General features: G+C 42.9%; 1 protein-coding gene across 3 annotated transcripts in view; it reads left to right on the forward strand.

Annotated features, from left to right (window-relative positions):
• The window catches only part of FRMPD4 (FERM and PDZ domain containing 4), a 316,048-nt gene that overhangs the window by 264,814 nt on the left and 27,560 nt on the right, over positions 1-23,674 (forward strand). For all 3 annotated transcript variants that reach the window (XM_075428441.1, XM_075428461.1, XM_075428451.1), the window contains exon 5: positions 19,691-19,736. In XM_075428441.1, the coding sequence (XP_075284556.1) occupies positions 19,691-19,736 (46 nt within the window). The remainder of the gene's footprint in view (positions 1-19,690; positions 19,737-23,674) is intronic.

Below are 23,674 nucleotides of genomic sequence, written 5' to 3' on the forward strand. Positions count from 1 at the left end.
GCATTTACATTCCATATAACAGATACATCAGTGGTGATTTCTGAAATTTAGGAGAACTTTGATGAGAAGCAAATGTCAACCAAAAATGTCAGTACTGTGTGTAGTGGGTAACCTCTGAGTGTGAGCATTATCACAAGCTTTTATGAAACAAATTAATCATTTGGAAGGGGAATACAGCAATTTAGGAACCAGCAGACCAAATCAGATCCTAAGTCCATTTATTCCAGCATTTTGTATCTGATAGAACCAGCTCCAGTTGTTTCAGAAAAAGGTCAGAGAGACCACACAATGACTTGTTTACAGAATATTGTCTCTTGGGGAAGATTTATTTCTACAACCATTTTAATTAGAAAAAGCATGAGCATTTTTTCCCCACTTCGTTTTCTCTACACATTCCCTAACAGTTCTGAATCCTCTTGGTAACTTCTGACCTTTATTTTAACCCTTAAAGAGCAGCACATCTTCCTGCAGGTTCCTGTTTTCCTCGCTTCTCTCTAGCACGCTGTAGCCTACAACATTATCTTCCCTTCATTTGCTGCACACAAAGATATCCTTAATTAGTACATACATATATATATGTAAAAAATATGGATTCTTCAAGTGGCAATCATAGACTTATCATTGTCTCCCCCTTTCCCTTCCACCATCCCCCCTGTAGTGCATAGGAGTGACTCTGTGTGCAGATCTCACCTGTATTATGCAAAGGGGAAGGACTTACCTGGTACCCGAGTAGTATAATTTTCCAAATAACTTCTTAGTAGAGGAACTGGAGGTAGGTGGCGTCTGAAGGAGCTGGAATATTTCCCATCACGGGACACAGGAAGAGAAGACCGCAGCTTAGAGAAGAGCCGTCTCTTCTGCCCTTGCTCCTCGTGGTGAGGTTGGGGAGCAGCTGAGGCAGCCTGCCGCTCCTTTCATCTCCCAGGGAGGGATGTAAGAGGATTGGCAGGTCTAAAGTGAGCGTAATTTAGCTGTAGGGATCCATAAGCATCTCCAGTGGCTGGCTTTGTGTAACCAATGAATTTGAATGCAAGCCACCAAAACACACGTTGCCTTTGGGACACCTGGGTTTTTTTGCTCCAGGGCCAGGAAAGGAAGAGCTCTGCAGGCCTCTGCTCAGAGGGGAATGCTGCCCCGACTTAGAGCAAGGCAGCAGCAGCAGCACTTCGAGTGAAGCACCAAGTCACCACCGCATTTTGCAAAACGTTGAGGTGCATCAGGTGAAATAAATAGGTTAATGATATTGGCAACAGCAGCACTCAGAACAGCAAAGCAAAAATTCGACGTTTGGTCTCACAGGATGAAGCAAAGAATTCTAGGAGAGTGTATTGTTTCTAATTGCCTTTAAAAATGCTAAGAAGTACATGGCTCAAATGCTGAAATTCTAGATTTTGAGGGGCAAAGATCCCCTTTGTAGGTGACCTTCCTGAAACTTCCCTTCTGGAGACTGGATCTTCAGAAGAGCCACAGGGAAGGTATGAACTTCGAACGGCTCTTGGGAGCTGCAGCTAGGGAGAGGGTAGAGGGAGGAAAGCAAATAAAATAAATCCTCTCAGAGCTCTCTGATCTCTCTCCTCCACTTCTCTTTTTAACGATTAGCTTTGAGAATCTGATTCTATAAGGATATTTCTCTCCCTTGCCTCTTTTCTTTGTACGATTTTGTGGCTGTTTATCCTTTGTAGACTAAGAACTCATGCCCTGAGATTATCTTTTAGCATCACTGAAGTGCAAAAGGACAGGATAGGACAGAATTAGGGAATGAAAAATATATTGAAAATAAATAAATAAATAAATAAATAAATAAATAAAAGGATTTGCAAAGTTTAAAAGAATTCTAGTAGTTGGCTCATTTTCTGCAGAACTGCAGTTTAATAATATTGAACTCTGTTTTGTCTTTTTTTATTATTCTCTTGCCATACATGACATGAGGAATTAGTGAAATGCACCTGGCCTGTCTTGTATGTAGTTTGGGTTGCAGGTGATAAAACTGCAGTATCAGTGTTCTGCGACCTATCTGTTTAGATCTTGCTCTTCCTCTTATTCACTTTTTGCTGACAGATTCAACCTAAAGGCCAAAATTATGCATGCAGATGGACTCTGACTGTTCTCCTCGCTTACATGTGTGTGAAAAACTACTGACCTGTAGATGTGAAGAGAGATTGCCAGCCAATACTCATAATCTAGTGCTTTGCATCAGCAGTAAATGTAATTTTAAAATAATGGTTTAATTTGCTTTTTTGAAATCACATTTGCAGTCCAGTTAGAATCCAGAAAAGACTCCAGGCTGCCCAGAAAAATTACTATGTGACTACGTAATGAAAAATATTGTGTCCGTTGGAACACAGAAGATGTTACGGTGATTTCTGTCAGACTCAATTTTGACAAGTCTATTTTTAATCTTACAGTATGACATACAACCTTTAAAGAACACGTATTCTTTGCATGCTAAATCTTCTGTTATGTCCCCTTTGAGAACTGAATTTAAATGCGCGTCCTTGGAACAAGGAATTTATTCTTGTGCAGATAGAACATTTTCACTGTGTACAAATGAAGATGATAAGACTTTTGAAGCTTTCTTTTGATGTTTATCTCATGATTGCAGCTGGAGTGAGAGATATCTGTGGTGCCTAACAACTTCATCAGCTACCTTTAAATTAAAATCCTCAGCATACTAATGATGAAACAAAAGTGTAAACTGCTCAAGAGAAGAATTGGATGTTCACCCAAGAGAAGAAAACTGCAAACCCCTGAGGCTGTTCTTCATAGGATTTATGTTGTAGAAGGGAAACCTTAATATTGCATACTGTTGGGCTCGTTGAAGTGGTTTTGTTTGCTTATACAGGAGGATTTTTATACGGTGTACTTAAGTTGGTTCAGAATACAGGAGCCAGCCCTGCAGTGTCCAAAGCTTGAGCTCCAAGGTGGAGCTGAGGTGCCTAAAACCCTATGTGCAGCCCACAGAGCAGCCTACTGGTCTGTGTGTGTGTGCGTTTTTCAACAATAAAACTGCTCCCATGCCTGACCAAAAATCCACCTCTGTGAGCTCCGGTGGTTTAAAGCTGGGCCTTTAGCCCACCCGCGTCGCCCGTATCGCTGCTGAAGGAGAGGCATGCTGTTTGCAGCTGTCCCTCGGGTTACGGAAAGCACCTAGAGACGTGCTCGAAGCTGCGGTCCCTCCTGCCAGCAGCCAGCTCGCGGTGAATCTCACCGCCGAAGCCCCGCGAGCACGGGTGCCGGGGTGGGTGGCCGTGCTGGCCGGACCAGCTGCAGCCTCTCGCCTCGGCCTGTTGGCAATTCGCAGGCGAGTGTCTCCACGCTCCATCCCAGAAACCCTCCGGCAGCGCTGGCTCCTGCCCAGGGGAGATGGGTGCTGGCAGGTGGGTTCCGAGCTGCAGGCAGAGGCGGCAGCAGTGGTTGCCCTCAGCCCTGTGGTATAACGACTCGAGCTTAGAGAGCGTTTCGTGTGGAGCAGTTTTTGGGTGCAGCAGAGCGGCCGTGGCGGCAGCAGAGGCAGTGGCCTGCCCGGGGCAGTGCCAGGGCATGGTGAGCTCCCTGCCCAGCGCCGTCGGCCTCCAGCCCCTCTGCGCAGGGCGGCACAGCTCCAGCAGCTCCGGCCGGCTGCTCGGCGCTCTCCCAGGAAGCAGAAGCACCCTGTCAAGCCACAGGGGATGTAAATCTAGCTGAACAAATGCAAGTATAGCGGATACATTATTTAGAAAATACCTATAAAATCAATTTAGCAAGTTGCATGAAGTCAGTCCTTTTTTTTTCCATATATCAATGTCAATCTTCCCTCCTACCACCTGCTGGCTGTGGCTATATGGTGAGTTATCTATCCGCCTCCTCCACGAACAGCTTCCCTCCTCCCCCTCACCGTTTTCCTAAAGAGCAGAGCGATGTTTTACTGTCCTTCTCTTCAGCCCCGACTGTTCCCCCACACCTCCTAAGGAGCAGGAGAGGACAGTGACAAAACCGGTTAATTTTCCCTTCCATTTTTTCGCTGCGGCACCGAACGTGGCAGTGCTGCAGAGGCGGTGGGCTGGGGCTGGCCTGACAGCAGCACGCGTGTGAATCGTATCCCCAGGCGAACCTTAATCTGGCTGGTACGGATAACGAAGCGCCGGCTTGGATCTTCCAGCGTGGGTGTTTTCTGGGGGGGAATAACTGGTGTCAAGAAGAGCATCATCGTATTTTTACTGCTGTTGTTACACATCGTATCTAGACTAAAGCTCACGTTGGTGCGTCCGACTGCACTGCAATTATGTCTTCATTTGCTGTGTCAGTAGAATGCAACCGTTCAGCATTTTATGCTTGGTTTGTGTTTGCAGGGTAATTTTCTTCTCCTCTTTTCAAACATTCCTTCCCTCCTCTATATTTTGCAGTATTTTTGCATTTATCAAGGAAGGATTTCTGCTTAAGTGTAATCTAAGTTTTGTCTTAAGGACTACATTTATCTGCAGCGTGCGTTTGCTTTGTTACTTTTTAGTGAGACTTGTATTAGTGACTCTTTGTCCCAAGGAAAATGTAAAACAAATGATGTAGTTCTAGTGATACAAAAGTGGGAAAAAATAAAGAGTATAACAGCATAAATACATTACTAAGTTGTCCAGCACAAATATTTAGATGTATTAAAGGAAAATTAACAGTATGATTTTTGAAAGTTTGGACAGAACTTTAAATAGAATATATTTTTTAAGTCATATCTTATTGATTTTAGTGCAATAAATACATCCTTAAAAAAAGGGGGAGGGGGTGAACCTTTGAATTCTAAACATTCTGGTTATATAGTATATATTCATGGCAGAGTGTTTTAATAAAGAATGAAATTCAACAGAATCACGTGGTTAATTGGCTGGCAACAATTCTGACTCCGTTTCTCCTCATAGCAGTCTATGTCTTAAATACATCAAATAATGTCTGGGGACACAAATATAGCCAAACGGTTTGCACGTTGGGACTGCTGCTGTCTGAATTACTGTGCCACATGCATGGTGGCTTAAGGATCATAGAATCATTAAGGTTGCAAAAGACCTCTAAGATCATCAAGTCCAACCATCAACCCAACACCACCGTGCCTGCTAAACCATATCCTGAAGTGCCATATCTACGCGTTTTTTGAACACCTCCAGAGATGGTGACTCCACCACTTCCCTGGGCAGCCTGCTCCAGTGCCTGACCCCGCCCAGCTTGGTGTCATCTGCAAACCTGAGCACTCAATCCCCTCATCTGGATCATTGATAAAGATATTAAACAAGACAGGCCTCAAAACTGAGCTGTGGGGAACACCACTCGTGACCAGCCGCCAACTGGATTTAACTCCATTCACCACCACTCTCTGCGCTCAGCCATTCAGCCAGTTCTTTATCCAGCAAAGAGTACACCCATCCAAACCATGGGCAGCCAGTTTCTCCAGGAGGATGCTATGGGGAACAGTGTCAAAGCCCTTACTAAGGTCCAGGTAGATGACATCCACAGCCTTACCTTCATCCACTAGGTGGGTCACCTGGTCATAGGAGATCAGGTTGGTGAAGTAGTACCTACCTTTCATGAACCCATGCTGGCTGGGCCTGATCCTCTGGTTGTCTTTCACATGCCCAGTGAGCGCACTCAGGATGAATCACTCCATAATCTTGCCCAACATCAAGGTTAGGCTGACAGGCCTCTAGTTCCCAGGATCCTCCTTCTGGCCCTTCTTGTAGATGGGCGTCACATTGGTGATCCTCCATTCATCTGGGACCTCCCCTGTTAGCCAGGGCTGCTGATAGATGATGGAGAGTGGCCTGGCCAGCTCCTCTGCCAGCTCCCTCAGTGCTCTTGGGTGGATCCAATCTGGCCCCATAGACTTGTGTGTCCAGGTGGCATAGCAGGTCATTATCTGCTTCCTCCTGGATTATGGGAGGTTTATTCTGCTCTCCATCCCTATCTTCCAGCACTGGGGTCTGAGTATCCTGGGAATAACCAGACTGACCATTAAAGACTGAGGCAAAGAAGGCATTAAGTACCTCAGGCTTTTCCTCATCCTTGGTGGCAATGTTCCCTTCCCCCCTGCATCCAGCCTCTTTGGCCACCCCTCCAAATCGTTATGAAATCACGTTTGCCATCACTTATACTGCTTCAGTGGCACATGGATATGTCTTTGGCATCTGACCAACCAATTTTCTATTCCACACTCCGTGAGCAAAAATCATTCTTCATTAGTCTCTGCAGCTCAGTATCCATCAATTGTCTAACCTTGCAGATATAATAATAATAATAATAATAATAATAATAAAACCCACAAAACTCAAGCCACTGACCACTGAAACTTTTCTTAATGAGGAACTGAATGAATCTTGTTTTGTTGGAACATTTATTTCTTTCAACTATTTCCATCAGTCTTCAATTATTTAAAACATTATAATAGCGATATGTTCCCTAACAAAGAGTAGAGATGCTCTTAGATTGGTTCAGATAGTCTGGTTCCAAAAAGGAGATAAGACAAAAAAAACAGCATTCAAACATCTGAAAGAAAAATACCATTTACTCTTTGAATGATTGTTTTTTTCTTAAGGAACAATAATAAAGCCAATAATATTGAACCAAGAACAGTATATAATATAGTGCTTGAAAATATAATATTCTTCAGAATTCAAGAGCTTTATCTCATTTCTGAATGCATCTTCCTCTTCGTAATTTCTTTTTCTTTATTGGCTGGATTACTTAGAACTAAGATAATGCCTCTGAAGGACTTCTGACAGAAAATAGCTCTATGTGAATGTTACGCACTATTAATAAAAACTTGGATAACTCTTGGTTTTAGATGCTCCTAAAACACTTAACGTTTAATCACAAAAATTTAGCTGACGTTGTTTTTTGAAAAGCATGATGGAAAAGAAAAACTTAAATAGCTGCAGGAATGAAGGATGTATACGAACGCCTGACCTTTCATTACTGCATACACAATGCCCTAATCTGAAAGCGAAAATACCAGTGCCATACAGATTATGAATAACAGCTATAATGATTTCTGTTGCTTCAGTGCTAGTGGAAATGAAGTTCTGATCATAAAAGATTACGGTTAATCTGTCACATAATAAAAACATCTTTAAGATTTTCTCACTTTTAGTGATCTTTCATCCTCTTTAATATATAACTCCCATAGATCTCTCTTGCAATCTTATCGATACAGGCATCACTCCTCTACAGTTTCTGACAACTTCAACGCTCTTTTATTTCACTTCCTTATTTCCCAATTATTTTTGAAGTGTGTTTTTAGAGTATGCTATTTCCTTGTTTCTCAGCAAGGAACAACATGTTTATACCAATGTTTATTACAGACGAGGAGAAGGCTGAGGTACTCAACAACTTTTTTGCCTCAGTCTTCACTGGTATTCTCCCTTCCCACAACTCTCAAGTGGCGGGACTGCAGGACGGGGACTGGGGGAGCAAAGTCCTTCCTGTTGTAAGTGAAGACCAGCTTTGTGACCACCTGAGGAACCTGAACATACAGAAGTCTATGGGACCTGAGGAGATGCATCCCAGAGTCCTGAGGGAATTGACCGATGTAGTTGCCAAGCCACTCTCCATAATATTTGAAAAGACATGGCAGTCAGGTAAAGTCCTTGCTGACTGGAAAACGGGAAACATTACACCCATTTTTAAAAAGGGTAGAAAGGAGGACCCTGGGAGTCACCAACCTGTCAGCCTCACCTTTGTGCCTGGGAAGATCGTGGAACAGATCCTCCTAGAATCTGTGCTAAGGCACATGGAGGACAGGGAAGTGATTAGAAACAGCCAGCATGGCTTCACCAAGGGCAAGTCCTGCCTGACCAACCTACTGGCCTTCTGTGATGGAGTGACTGCATCGGTGGGCAAGGGAAGAGCTACAGATATCATCCATCTGGACTTCTGTAAGGCTTTTGACACAGTCCCTCACAACATCCTTTTGTCTAAATTGGAGATATATGGATTTGATGGGTGGATGAGGAATTGGCTGGATTGTTGCATCCAGAGGGTAGTGGTCAATGGCTCCATGTCCAGATGGAGATCGGTGACAAGTGGTGTCGCTCAGGGGTCTGTACTGGGACCGGTGCTGTTTAATATCTTCGTCAGTGACATAGACAGTGGCATCGAGTGCACCCTTGGGAAGTTTGCAGATGACACCAAGCTGAGTGGTGCATTTGACATGCCTGAGGGACAGGATGCCATCCAGAGGGATCTGGACAAACTGGAGAAGTGGGCCTGCATGAACATCATGAGGTTCAACAAGGCCAAGTGCAAGGTCCTGTACCTGGGTCGGGGCGACCCCTGGTATCAATACAGGCTGGGGGATGAAGGGATTGAGAGCAGACCTGAGGAGAAGGAATTGAAGGTACTGGTGGATGAAAAGCTTGACATGAGCCGGAAACATGCGCTTGCAGCCCGGAAGGCCATATCCTGGACTGCATCAAAAGCAGCGTGGCCAGCAGGTCGAGGGAGGTGATTCTGCCCCTCTACTCCCCTCTGGTGAGACCCCACCTGGAGTCCTGCGTCCAGCTCTAGCGCCTTCAACCCAGGAAAGACATGGAGCTGTTAGAGCAGGGCCAGAGAAGGGCCACAAAAATTATCAGAGAGATGTAACACTTCTCCTGTGAGGAAAGGCTGAGGGAGCTGGGTCTGTTCAGCCTGGAGAAGAGGAGACAAGGCTCCGGGGAGACCTTATAGCAGCCTTCCAGTACTTAAAAAGGGCTTACAGGGCAGATGGGGAGGGACTCTTTGTCAGGAAGTGTAGTGATAGGACAAGTGGTAATGGCTATAAACAGAAAGAAAGTAAATTTAGACTATATCAGGAAGAAATTTTTTACGATGAGCGTGGTGAAACATTGGAACAGGTTGACCAGAGAGGTGGGAGATGCCCCATCCCTAAAAACATTCAAGGTCAGGTTGGATGGTGCTCTGAGCAACCTGGTCTAGTTGAAGATGTCCCTGCTCACTGCAGGGGGGTTGGACTAGGTGACCTTTAAAGGTCCTTTCCAACCCAAATTATGTAATGATTCTAGGATAATTCATTGCTGTAATTATTTATTCAAAGTGTTTGGCATTAGATAATGCATTTTATTGAATTATTCTTTTTATTGATCTTTGAACTGCTGTACTACCCATATTGACCAAACTTCACTGTGCAAAATGCTGCTCCAGCTTGTACAGTATATCTACTCTCTGTCCAAAGAATGCCCACCTGTGACAAAAAACAGAGTAGAAGAAGACTATTGGGAGAGTAGAAGCACTAATGAAGCAATATTTTCAATATATTAATATCAGTATATCAACTGCCTAACTTTTGTCAAGACTTGGTAGGCAAAGAAGAGCTCCACTGGAGGCAGGGTTTTGCTGCGAAAGGCAGCAGTGTTGTTTTGCCTGCTGCCAGAAGATGCTGTGACCGTCACAGCAAGCACACTTCCCTTCACATGCTTTCATGTCGTTGTGGCCCTAAGCAGTCACTTGTCAAGTCCAGCTTTGGTTTCATGGTTTGTGGTAGCAGAGCTACACCTTGCTTTTCAGTCACCAGTGCAGTTTTAACCTGAGTGTGGTCTGGGCATGGAGTTACATTTCTGTGCAATTAGCCATTAGACGTGCTATGAAGGTTTTGTTGGCTTCTTTGCTAACATTGTGGCATTTGCTGAAAGAAAGACAATACCTGATCCTGTATAAAATCTGTTCTATTTAAATTTCTGAGCATGCTGAAACTGATAGACACGGTTCACACTGCTCAGAGCTGTGTAGCACGCAGCCACAGAGTTTTCAGTCCGGTACTGGAAGCCTGATTTAGTGTATTGTCAAACTATCACCATAGCTGTTGGTCTTTCACTACTGATTTTTTCCCTGACACTGTGTTACTATTCAAAGAATTATTGTTTCTCTTATTCTTTTTTTTTCCCATTGTCAAGATGTCCTTTTCTTAAGCATGCTGCTCTGCAACTTGTAATGAAAAGAAGTAGCCCAGCATTGATGAAATCAAAACTTTTGCTTCCCATGGAGCATGAGAGATCTGCTGCAGCCAGACTAGAGAAAAAAATTATTAAGGAAAGGGATGATTGTTACTTTGCAACATAGTGTCAGCAAAACCAGGCATTAATAATAAACCATTAGAAGAAAGAATTTCTTTCTTAAGTGAGAATTTATGTTGTGTCTCTGTGAAAGAAAAAAGAAACCAAGGCCTCATTATGTGAGCATTAGAGTTACATTTTCTTTCTGAAACGTCTTTTTCAATTGTTAGATTGTATTGTTAATCTTTCCTTTGCACTGAGATGTGTGAATGGAGGAACACCAACTTTCAGGGCTTGAAAAGTTACCTCACCATTGCCTTGAATCCCTTAAGCTTCATTATTTTGTCTGTTTCCACTATTGCGGTAAAAATTCAAGTGGCTAAGTGACTACATCAAGATGTCTAAGTAACTGCTAAAAATTCAGTAGAGCACTAGAAAACCTCTCTTAATCTAATTCAGATAATGTAGAGGAACATGTGGGACCTGTACAGAAAAGCACTTGAGGTGCTTTAGTCCTTTTCTTTCCCTCTCCCAGGTAAATGAATTCTGAATACAGCTGGAGCATCCAAATGCATTTCCAAAAATTTAGAAAATTAGAAGAATGGTGTAATTGCATTTAGCATTTCTCAAGTTAGATTTTGCTGTGACCACGTATGCAACTCTAACAAATTTGTAATGTCTCCATTTTTGAAAGTTGAAGTTAAGAAATTATGGAGTAATTGGAATAGCTTTTGTAATCATTGCTAGGTCTCTGGTGGCTGCACGAGAGAGCTGGTATATGGGTTTATGCCACTGTTTCAAAGCATAATCTGATGTCAGCGTTGGGTTACTTGGTAAGTATGTTAGTGCAAAAGATAAGTGACACCAAGTTAATCACATGGGGTTAACGTGCCCGAGTAGAGTGTGCAGTGGGCAGCTGTTGTGTGCCTGCCAGCTTCTGCACATAGGCAGCTGCAGAATGGGAAAACAGAATGGCACTTAGCTCACTTAAAACCCTGTCTGAAAGGGCTCGCTCAAAATGCCCACATAAATGCCATTTAGAAGTAATCCAGTCGATGGAAAAAACATAGTCTGACAAATAAAGATGAGGAATTTTAAGGAGAGTGGAACTACCCTTTCCATAATGAGACCAGACATTTCTGTAAATATTTTACTTGGATATTATTGTATAGTAGCTCCATAGCTCCATTCCTAAAGATGTCTCATCAATAGCCATTTTAGGGCTGGCTTGTATTGCGCTTTGTTCATTACACTTTAAGAATTAACTTTTCCTCGGAGCTTCTGAGGCTTTGGCAGTTAATGATGGGAAAACTAGCACTGAAACGTTAGCCTGGATGAGTGACCTGAGAGACCAATATTATCCTGCTTTATCTGTCTTTGATCCTTTAAAACTATTGTGCAGAAAGTCTAATTAGAAGAGGACAGCTGAGCAATTCATTAATAGGGAAGTAAAGACTACATTTTTCTCCTTGGCAGTATGGCATCTTCATGCAGCATGAAGTGATTTGTGCTGTGATCGTGTGGCAGTACCGTGCTGACAGTCGGACTTGGTGAAAGTCTCGGTCCATCAGATGTACAAGTATGCACATCCGGCTCTCAATTTTCACACTGGCCAAAAGGAGCAAATACTGATTCTGATGGAGTAGGCAACTCCAGTGTTTAATACGTCCTCTACCCCACCTTGAGGTTTAACTGCAGGTTCTGTCTGGGGCTGAGGGAGACCATCATGGATCTGTGTAAGTACGAAAATCGTTGGCTGAGGAAGGCCGCCCAGTCGATGTAGATTTTTCTGCATATTGCTGAGATTCAGAGTCGCACTCCTGAAATAATTGAAGGCTGATGTAGTAAGAAGGAGCTGGTAAGACGCTGTCTGGTAGAGGACTGCAGGTAACATTGCTCAGCAATTAGATAGCAGCGTAACGCTGCTGTTGATTTTCAAGCAGCCTTACCAAGGCACTCTTGTACAGTGCACACAGGAATTTACTGTTTGACTAGCGTTTTGGTAGCTCAGTTTGAAAGATTATAGTCTTAAAGTTGAGGATATAAGCAACTGGACTGCTTTGGGTATTTGTGGAGAGAAGGATTATTTTGGCTAGAAGTAAATATAGGTCTTCATAAAGCACTGAAATCCAAGAACAACTTCTTTGTAGGGCTCACCTTGCCACGGTGCTAATAAAGGAGAACACGGAGTGAATTTGGTACATGTGAAAGCTTGACAGATGGACAGCCTTAGAGAACAGGAGGCTTTTCTATTCTCGAAGCCTTTACTGCAGAGGCATCTGAAATGGCATCTCTTGCATGAAAGCCCACCAGTGTGCCGCAGCCCTGATCTGAAGGGACCACTTCTGTCAGAGGAAGCGAGCATAATTCAGCCTGCAGACACGCTCGCTTCTTGGCCCCTTACGGAGACTGCCAACAAGGGTTCCAATTAGTGCCAGCTGCAGGCTGTGACAGTTTTAAAGATTGACTTTCACACCATGCCAGCCCTTTAAAAGAAAGAAGAACATTTATATAAAATGCAATTTGCTTTGACAGTAATTTTCTGTATGCTATTATTGAAGTTATTTATGTTCGAATCAGAGTATCTTTTCTCTCAGACATGTTACTGCTGCTGTTTGATCCTGCAGTGCAGTAATAATCCCATGCTTATATCTTTTATACTTTGTGTGGCAGTGGTCATTTCAAGCATCCATTATTTGCACAGTTTTTAGGGCTCAGATAGTTGAACAAGAATCCTGTAAAATTCCCAGATTCTTGCACAGATTGCTTCTGCTGCTGCAAGTCCTCACGTATTTAATGGCAGACTTAAATTTTAAGGACCTTGTGAAGCTGCAGGGCTATTCAAATTAAACTGTGGGCTTCAGGAGTTCACAAGTTGACGTTGCTTGGATGTCAAGAGTATTTCATTGCATTGACCGTGAGGCTAAGGGCAGGTAATACCATGAACAGTGGTGGAAGAAGCAGCCACCAGCTTTCCAAATATGAGTGTGATCCCTCTGCCTTCTCATACTAGGGATTCCAATGCACCCTCCCTGTCTCCAAAAATAAGGCCTAAACACCGTGGTATTTGTGTTCTGTGCTCTGTCATCCCAGGAAAAAACAGCATCTAACCCGATGCTCCCATTCATCTCTTAGTTGTTCCTCCTGTGTCCACCTCCAGAGCAAGACCTTTGCCTCATGTCCCATCCTCCCTATCTACACAACATACAATGTTACCTCTCCTCCCCAGACTGGGACCCCACACCTCACTATTTTGGTAGTGTACATGAGCCTCTTGCTAAATTTCTTGCCTGCTGCACTCTTGCCACTGTTTACTGAGGTGCAGTTGGGGAAGTAATGCCATGCATGGCATACCCTGCCTTGCCTGCATAGCATGGTGGTAGGATCGCCCATATCTAGCTGTGTATAGGATCTTCCGAGAGACTTCTGGAGGTCAGTGCAGCCAGCTGGACTGGCAGAGACTGATATCCACCTGCCACCCTTCAAGCAGTTCTTGTGCCATGTATTGGTAACCTCTGGAGAACATATATTTTTCTGTGTTCCCCTAAAAACTGTCTGGAAAATATCCTCTTCGTAGGTTGGAGAGGTCAGATTCTTCATCTGCTGCTAAAACAATATTCATCTATGAGTAGATGTAATCAAGAGGCCAGAAGTGATCTACCCACAGTAGCATGGCTTCTAGCCTGGTTTAATCTATTTCTTTTTTTTTTTTTTTTTTTTACAGAATCACAGAATAGTAGGGGTTGGAAGGGACCTCTGTGGGTCATCTAGTCCAACCCCCCTGCCGAAGCAGGGTCACCTACAGTAGGCTGCACAGGATCTTGTCCAGGCGGGTCTTGAATATCTCCAGAGAAGGAGACTCCACAACCTCCCTGGGCAGCCTGTTCCAGTGCTCCGTCACCCTCAGAGGGAAGAAGTTCCTCCTCATGTTCAGACGGAACTTCCTGTGCCTCAGTTTGTGCCCATTGCCCCTTGTCCTGTCACTGGGCACCACTGAAAAGAGCTTGGCCCCATCCTCCTGACACCCATCCTTCAGATATTTGTAGGCATTTATAAGGTCCCCTCGCAGCCTTCTCTTCTTCAGGCTGAACAAGCCCAGTTCCCTCAACCTCTCCTCGTAGTGGAGATGCTCCAGTCCCCTCACCATCCTTGTAGCCCTCCGCTGGACTCTCTCCAGTAGCTCTTCATCCTTCTTGAACTGGGGAGCCCAGAACTGGACACAGTACTCTAGATGAGGCCTCACCAGGGCAGTGTAGAGGGGAAGGAGAACCTCCCTCGTCCTGCTGGCCACACTCTTCTTGATGCACCCCAGGATCCCATTGGCTTTCTTGGCAGCCAGGGCACACTGCTGGCTCATGGTTAACCTGTCGTCCACCAGGACACCCAGGTCCCTCTCTGCAGAGCTGCTCTCCAGCAGGTCCACCCCAAGCCTGTACTGGTGCATGAGGTTGTTCCTCCCCAGGTGCAGGACCCTGCACTTGCCCTTGTTGAACCTCATCAGGTTCCTCTCTGCCCAGCTTTCCAGCCTATCCAGGTCACGCTGAATGGCAGCACAGCCTTCCGGTGTATCTACCACACCTCCCAGTTTGGTGTCATCAGCAAACTTGCTGAGCGTACATTCTAACTCTTCATCCAGGTCGTTGATGAAGAAGTTAAACAAGACTGGGCCCAGTACTGACCCCTGAGGGACACCACTTGTCACCAGCCTCCAACTAGACTCAGACTGTACCTCTCAGTTAGAAGCTACTGAGTCATGGAAATGTTGCCTGTAGTTTGTGTGCTGCAGTGTTGCCTTTGGAAATGGAGGGGAAAGAGCCCCACACACCCCAGCTCTTGCTGGAGAAGTTCTCTGGTGAAGAGGAGCTGGACTGCATGGGCTTTTAGCTTGTGTGTTCGTGTTTGCACAGCACTGCTTCTCCTGTGATGAAAATAGCCTTGGGAAAAGGCGTAATCTTAAAGTATCTCTCCCCTTGTCCCTCTGCGTTGTTTCATGGGTGTCAATGGATACTGAGTTCGTTCACTAGCTTATCAAGGTTCCCCTAGTCCACTCAGGCAAGTTGGCATCATTGCTGGACCTGGAGGCACACTGTGGGGGACTGCACAATAACAGCAGAGGATGAGGCACCACTGGGTTAAGATGGATCTACTCTGTCCCACCAAAGTCCCTCCAGAAGATGTCTCTGGCCCTGGAAATAAATCTAGGCAGATCTCTGGGACAGACTGTTCTTTTCCACAGGAACTGTTGCGCATTATAAAAGTCTGGAGAAGTGAAATTTGGAACTTCCCTAGGTGAAGGTAACTACTGTAGAACAGCTTTTATGTAAAACTGTATATACAGCTCCAATCAAAATGATCCTTTTGAAATAATTCAAAATGTGCTACAATAGGGTGACTTTGCAAACTCTTTGTTCGTTATTACTGCCTTAATCTTCATAATAATGAAAGACATTCAAATGCTGAATTATTTTTCTCTAGCCTAGATGCTAGGATTTGAAGATGAGTTCCACTTTCCTTAGCTTTGAATAGGGCATTTGAGGTAACCTGTTACATTTTGTAGTTAGTTTTTGACCCACTGATTTCTGTTTCCTTACTTCAAATATGTAGTGTGAAGCATACTGCAGATCATGGCTACACACTCCATAATTGTGAAATTGAGACCTTTCTCATCAATAGCGAGACCCAAAGTGAAACAGAGGATCCTGAAATAGCAGAGAAGAAAGCAGAGCGTTTCAAAACAAGAGTTTCAGAATTTGTTGTTCGGTGTGAGTGAAACAGAGAGAAGTTATGGTTAAGAGAAAGATTTTTCTTAATTGCATTCCCTGTAAATGGTATTATTTATTACATGTCAATTTCTAATTTATTCATCTTCACTGGGAGGGAAACCTAGTACTCCTCTAGTATGTAAAATTGCTGAAAGCTTTTAAATTAGCATAAACAATAATTTTCCATTTCCAGTTCTTAAGTGTGAGTACAGGTAATACATATCCTTTCTCTTTTTTCATACACTGTATTTGCTGTAGGACGCATACAAAGAACAGAGCCACTTAGTAAGTGTATGAATTCCATATGGCTCAGATATTGGGAGTCCCCCGACATCCCTCGTCTGCCCTCTCATCCCTTCCTCTCTTCCAGCTAGAAGGAAGCAGAAGAGAGACAGTAATTTCCAGCCGCAAGTTCACAGACAAAGTCAGTGGCTGGCATTGTCGCTGAATGTTAACGCCTCATGTAGCCCAAGATGCGTGGTACTTAGTAATACAACTTTAACCTTTATAATGTGCTGTAATTTGATTCTCAAACCATCTATATTCTCTCCTTGTTACAGCCTAAGTAGCTGTAAGGAGTAGGGAGAATGGACAAATATAATCACCACGCAGGGCACGGGGAAGGACAAAGAGATAAATCACTGAAATTCCCGTTGCAGTTTTCAGATTTTAGCCTTGTTCTCACCACTTGATGCTAATGTCAGGAAATGAAAGAAACGTGAGGATATTTTACTGTGGTGTTGGTGTTAGCTGGTCAGATGACAGAGCACCCAAGAAGTACGCAGCTGTTGTCCAAGCGTGGAGTTGCAGATATTTGTTCTTGAATGACTCTGAAAGAGCAAGAGAAATAATTAGGCTGTGTTTAAGTGAGTATGAAAGGTAATAAACCATCTGTAATATATACTCTTTTTTTTTTTTTTTTTTTTTTTTTTTACTTTAGTCACATTCTTAAAGGAGGAAAGACATTTCAGGGGGAAAGTAAGACTGCAATTGTTTTTTTAGCCTTCGCCACTACACTACCTTTCAGAAGTCGTTTAAAAGAAGTAGCTCACATTTAAGTGTGGTAACATACCTAGTTTATGTCATCTAATCTAAACTGTTTATATGTTCTACTGTCACACGTGGACTTACATAGGTACACAGACATTCAAGCTATCAAACTTATAGATCACAGTACACGGTCAATGATTCCATTGTTTTTCCATATCTGTGATATATACAATGCCTGGTAAGACTGACAGCCTCCAAGGCTGTGCACAGGTTATCATTTAGATATATAGGATTTGCTAAAATTTTTGGAAGTAGAATGTGATGTGCTGTGGTATGGAATTTTGTCATCGTGAGTTGAGAGGGTTTTAAAATGAGCGATAGAGTCGTGACTGAGTACTACAGATCAAAAAGCTGCTGATTAAATATTCATTTCTCTTGTAACTGTGCTGTAGTTTGTACGTGGCATGTGTTTTATAGAAAATGTTTTCTCTAATGATGAGGGGACTGTACATAGTGCTTGACACCTGCTTAGTGCATGTGTAACATGCTCGGGTCCAGATACTCCAAATGGCCACCTTATAGCCTCTGGTGTTGAACGAATGGTCCAAGGTCTAGCATCCTTCCAATGCAAGTGATTATCCTGTAAGAAGCTCTTGTCCCCAAAATAAATCTTAGCGCTGATGACCTTTTGGTTTAAAAAAGCTCTTGTTACTCTAGAATGAATCTCACCCACACTGGCACTTGGACAGGTTTAATCCCAGAATAATGAAGAGCTGAAAAACATTTTCAGGAAAAGCTGATTTTCTTTTTTAAAGGCAAGTCTCTAAAGTAGCTGGACCGCAGGAGGCAGGGGTGGCTGTAAACTTGTTTCGTGAGAACCATAAATTAGTGGGTTGAAAGTAATTGAGGAGGTCAGTTGAGCATGGAGTAGTTATCCCAGGGCTGCAGTTTATCCCACAGCGAACAACTCTGTGGGCTTTTCTGTCTACTTCTATGCCCAGATAAATACAGTGGTGACAAATTGGATAGATGTGGATAGCATAGATGTGACTGTGAGATTCTTGAAATAAATTATATTTCTTATCATGCATTTTCAGATTCTCAAAAATGTGGTAGGTAAAATAAAAAAAAAGTAGAGGCAAACCTGTTGTTAGCCAAAATGGAATGGAGGTTGCCTTTTTTTCAAACTATAAGCTGTAAACTCTCCAAGAATAACAATGGAGAATAATAAAGAATATTGTGGAGATTTCCAAAACTGTAGCTCACAGACATTAAAAATGAACTGTAATTTTTCAGAAATATGAATACTGTAAATAAAGACTGCTTCATGATTGAATAAATAATTTCTGGAGTTTAACTTTGGAACATGTTTTATTGAAAAGAAAAATAATTCTGGGAAATTCCTTAGTTGTATCTAAAGGGGATAAAATTATGCTGCTTTGTGGCAGAATATTTAATTTTCACCACAAGTAGCTTCTCATTAATTTTTTTTAACTTTCTAACTTACTTTTATTTCTGTTTTTCGAAGCACAAACAAGCAACCAAAGCCTTCATTCCCTCCATTTGAAAAGTCTGCCTATACTCCTTTAGTGTAATGATGCAAATATCTAATAAGAGGAGCAAAAATTGAAGCTTAGCATTTTCTTTAGCTAGGGGATATTTGGTCAGACCTCTCCTCTTGCACGACTGATGGCTTTGACAGAAGTAGAATTTGCTGTCCCAGTTGGCCTTCAGAGATGTATTGGCTTCATTAAGTATAGCCTGACTTTCCAGACCAGTTTTTTGACTGGGCCTTCAGTCTCGCCTCTGTTCTTTGCTTTTTTGTTTTTTTAGTTGCATATCAATGGTGTGAATATGCATATAAGGTGACACTGTATAAGACCCATAGAGTATGATTTATTTTAGTTAGTTCTGCTGAACACATCAGGCATGCCAAATCAGTTGCACTTCAGTTAGCCAGGCAATAAATCACATAAATAAACAATTAATTGTGTTTGAAGGTACTAAAACCAACAGGAAATCAACTCCATCTCAACAAAATGTCAACTGACTTTTTCTTAGCTAATATTGCCCTCAGCAGCGATCTGACCAACAATGTAGTACAGGAGATACTGACTCTGATTGACTTCTCTTCCTTCTGCTTTACCCTTACTTTTCCTCAGTTGTCCACCACCCCCAGCTGCCCACCAACAGTCACAATATACGTTTTGTCGTTTATCTAGACCACTTGATCATATCAAGATTCTGAACAATATTTTCTCTTTATCCTGTAAATCAGTTGGGTTTTTTTAGAGCTGCTTGTATGTTTTCCATTTAGTAGTTTCATCCTATAGAACAGCTGTTTAATTTTAAAGAAAAACCTTTCTTTAGAAATCTTGTAAAAAACATAAAAAATATTGCGGGGGTATTCACCAAATATTAATCTTTTTCCACCCATTTAAAAAGGTGAGCTAGAGAAGAAATGGTGGCTAAATTTTGTCCTCATTTTTGTTTTGAAAACACAGCTGTCTTCAGATAGATTTGGCATTAAATATAGAAGAGCTAGTTGGTATGAAAGTGACTTGCATTTGTAAAGTAGGTGAAAGAAATTCATAGTCTATAGATGCTGAACTGGTAGGATTAATCAAATGTTACTCCATTCTTGCTGGAGAAAACCATTATTGCAACATGCAGGTCTCTCTGATGAAGCAAATATTTCATACTATAAACTGTCAAGTTAAGTCAATTCAATTTGTTAGATTGGAGAGAACTTATTTTTTAATATCCGTTGTTATTATGTCATATTATTCATCTCTGTATGTCTCTGCTATTTTATTGTAATAAACATTTTGCTGTATTACTGCAGTTTTCTCCATTAAAAAGGAAAGCTGGTTATCTGTAGTGAATAAAAGTATGAATCTTTACTTGATTTTACTTTTTTTTTTCTTTTTATAGAAGCTGCAAAGAATCAATCCTCCTTACTGTTGTTCAACCTTACCCTGTAAGTATCGTTGGCGTTTTCTGAATTAGTTTCCTAGCAACACAGCAACTTTTCTTTCTGCCTATATTCTGTCTGTGCCTCTACCTTATCTGTGCAATAAAAAGAAATAAGTGAGATAAGGGCTGTGTCTCTTAAAGGTGATGTTTAAGACTGCGTTACTGTGTCCTGCACTCAAAGACTGCATTAGCAAGTTAAATAATAACAGTATCTTTAAACTGGTACTGGGAAGACAGGCATTGCAGGACGCTGAGTTCTGCTTCAGTTTCTCATCTGTTGCAGCTCCTGGGTTTTTCTTGATTCTGCCTGGCTCTCACAGAGTTACGCTGCTGTATCAGACCGGCTGTACCTTGTGCAAGGGAGGGCTCTGTCTGCATCTCCAGCACGGGGCGCGTGGAGGTGAGGGGAGAGAGGAGACAGCCAGGCGATCTGTGAGGCTGCCTTGAAGGGACTGGGAGAAGCTGCAGCCCACCCTGGGGCTGGCTGATGCGACGTGCCTTTGCATCTCGCCCGGTGGTTTGTGGGAGCGGGTTCATGGCCTGTCAGCTCAAACCCATCTTCCGTGAGAGACGAGAGAAGCCAAGCCAGGGGAGGAAGCACACCTCTCTGTTCCCATACATCCACACACAGCCATGCATACCTTGCAGGCTGCCGAGGGGCCTCGGCCGTGCATCAGGAGTGATTTCAGATTCAGCAGGTCCGTTCAGCTCCCTGTTGGCTAGCCTGATGCACTACAGCTTTGATTAACAAGGGATAATTGCATCCTTTTCACTCAAGAATAGGAGATGAGATGGATTTGCCACAAAGATGTGAAAACAAGTTTATCCAGTGACGCTGCCAAAATATACATCTTGCAAATGCAACTTGACATGTGCTGTGCAGCTCCGTACTGCTCATCAGCCTTTCTGACTAGTTTAGAGGTGATCAGGTAGTTGTGCTGGTCCTGTGCCCTTTCTAGAAGCCAGTCTGCACAGCAGCTAAATCGTGGGGGAAAAGCATGCATTCCACAGCAAAAGCAGGCAGGAGCTGCCACGCTGCAGTAAGCCCACCAGCGGGAAGGTGAGCTGGGAGCTGGTCAACATCAGCCACGTCAAATGAAAATGCAGGCATGGTCTGACTAAATAAAGAAACCTAACTGCCTTTAAAGCTTGCTGGATTACAGCCAGTGGTTTGGTTACAGGGAATATATATAATATGGGGGAAAAGAAATCCTCAGCCACTTGCCTTTTTAATGGAGGTTGCCTTATTTCGTGCACTGACAGGCTTCATTCTTTTCTTTATATGTCAGGTGAAGAAAGGGCATGTGCTTTAGTGCAGCCCTTAAAAGTGGACAGTAAAGTGTAGTACGACATGTCTGCAAGGCGTTGTGGCCTGTTATCACTGTGCTGCTGGTAGGAGAGCAAGTCTGTATGTACTGAACGTAAGGGAAGCTGAAACCTGAATGAACTGTGCAGCCCATATTCAATGGGAGACCTTACAGCACAGGTATGGTACTCCTCCAGCCTTTGACCTGGAGAAGGAAAGTCACCACCTGGTATCTTCCCAACTCTTTGGGTCCAAGCCTTGTTTGAGGCCTGACAGGGCAGAATCTGCTCCTCTCATTACGTAGCACCAAAAGCTCATCAATAACTGAACTATCTCTAGATGTCACTGAATAAGGAATGACACCGAAACACTTTGCTATCCTGTCAGCCGTTTGGGCTGATGTGCCCGTCTTATTGATGTATTTGTGTTGCCCTACTCTGGCATATCTGTCAGAGTCGCCCAGCTCTACCTCAGCAGACAAAGAAGACGTATTTTCGGGGGTGGTGGATGTTCTGTCTCACATAGGCATGAAGATTGTCTCCCCAAGAATGTCCACAGAGCATTCAGAAGACGTGACTGATGTATGCGTATCGGTACTAGCTTTGATTGACCCATTATTATCCCAAAGTTGGGATGCTTCAGTGGCATGAGCTCAGCGGGGAGAGCCTCAACTGCAGGACTGTTGCACCCTGCAGATCTCCTCTGATTTGTGCACTCTTATTGTGCCTCCCTATCTGCCCAGACCAGGGTCTTGTTGATTCATAGCATCTTTCCTTTAACACATTCAAGTTCAAATTTTTCTGCGGTCAAACGAAGGTGTGCATAGGGATGGGGAGCAGTTGGGGTGCTGCCAGTGTCTGCAGCCAAGTTGGAGCCCTGAAGCAGTGCAGGATCCCTCAGTTTATGCAAACCCTGGGCTGTGAAGTCTCCTGGGGACTCCTGAGTTGCTTTGAACATCTAGCCCACGTTGGCATTCGTACTGCTGCAGTGTTACTGTCAGTAGTAACTGAGCCAGTTAGGTGACATCCCTTTCAGCTCTGCCATCCTGGGTGTTGCGGCTGTGTACCTGTCTTGGTCCTTTGTGCAGGGTGTCCTCTGGCAAATACATTTTGTCTCACAGGTTGGAAACAATCAAAAATTGTGATGCCTCTGTGTTTTTCCCTTTTCTTTAATTTCACCTGCTCCATTTTTCCTTTTACTATTTTGTCAATAAAACTGGAAAGATGAAGTAGAAAACAGACAAAGGAAAAATAAGAGCTTTTAAGTAAAGACTGAACTTCTTCCCCATTCTTGGCAGAAACACATCTTTACAATCATTTCATCGGTCTCTCTGGTTGATGGTGAACCTTTTTCTTTATGATTGCATGAAAAATATCTGCCAAGATGGATTACAAGAGTGCTGTTTCTTAATTGTTTTTATTTATGCTATTTAGAGTGTGTTTTGGTTTTGTGCTTTCAAGTAACCCTCCTTTATGATTGCAGGTGAAAGTAGATGTAATCTAGATTTATAGTACTCTGTAGTTCACTTAGTACTTTTTGAAAGCTTTTGTGGATCATTTTTGCTTAAGTGCATTCAGTTTTGTTTAATGCTTAAACTCATTAAAATTTCATTTTAATTATGACCAAAGCATTAGGCTATCTTTTTCTTTCCATCAACCTGCAAATCTCTGCTAGGTTCGTATCACCGCTGCTCATAAGGAGGTCACTGAACAGCTAAAGCAGTTGAAGCAGTTCAGAGTTTTGGTTTCTGGAAGTATGGCATTTGATTATAATTTCTGACCATTTTATTCTGTAAATGGACTATCATTCTGATTGTTGGCTTATTAAGTTTTAAGCATTACTTAAATAACTTGCCTGTTTTGATATCTGTTCAGATTTTATGTGTAGAGATCATTTGGTAGGTTGCTTTCATGATTAATCTCTTAAGCTCCTTGGATGTAATCCAGGCCCAGCTGAGATCTATGGCAATTTTGCTGTGCGTGAGTTCTGCACCAGGAAAAGGATAAGATCTTTTTCTGTTTTTTCTGTTTTGAAAGAGATGCTTCTTGTTATAACACGGTTATATGCCTGAGACACGTTTGCAGAAAAACGATGATAAATAGCACTTATTTATGGGTTGTAATGATTGTGGCAACAGTCTTATTGAGTCTCACAGTATTTTTCCTGCTGCTTTGCCTTCTGGAGTCATGTAACAACAGCAACTACCATATCTAGACTTCTGGTTGTGAAGAAGGGTATAAAAAAGAAACAGGTTTGTCACAAAGACTTCAAAATCTAAAGTGAAAAAGACAACCAAGGTGTAGTTTTAGAAATCATTTGGAAGTCAGACATAAGCATTTTGAACAAGGTGATTTTTGACTGCTTGAAGTTGTGAAGTTAGTGTAGAAATTATGTGGTTTTTTTCTTTAAATGTGTACATTTTTTACAATTGTGTTGAGGACCTTTTCCACTGCATAACTTCCACATCAGCTTTTTGGTATGGTCAGTTCCATAAAAAAGCTTTAATCCTACACAGGAGAGGATCACAGTGTGGTTAATGACAAACTTGCCATCACTATGTTGCCTGCTGGAAGTGATGGCTGGTCCGTGGCCACCGTCCAACCGCTCTTTGCTGTTCGAAGCAGCAGCCTCCTCTC

This window comes from Opisthocomus hoazin, chromosome 1 (assembly GCF_030867145.1).
Source record: "Opisthocomus hoazin isolate bOpiHoa1 chromosome 1, bOpiHoa1.hap1, whole genome shotgun sequence".
Taxonomy (NCBI): domain Eukaryota; kingdom Metazoa; phylum Chordata; class Aves; order Opisthocomiformes; family Opisthocomidae; genus Opisthocomus; species Opisthocomus hoazin.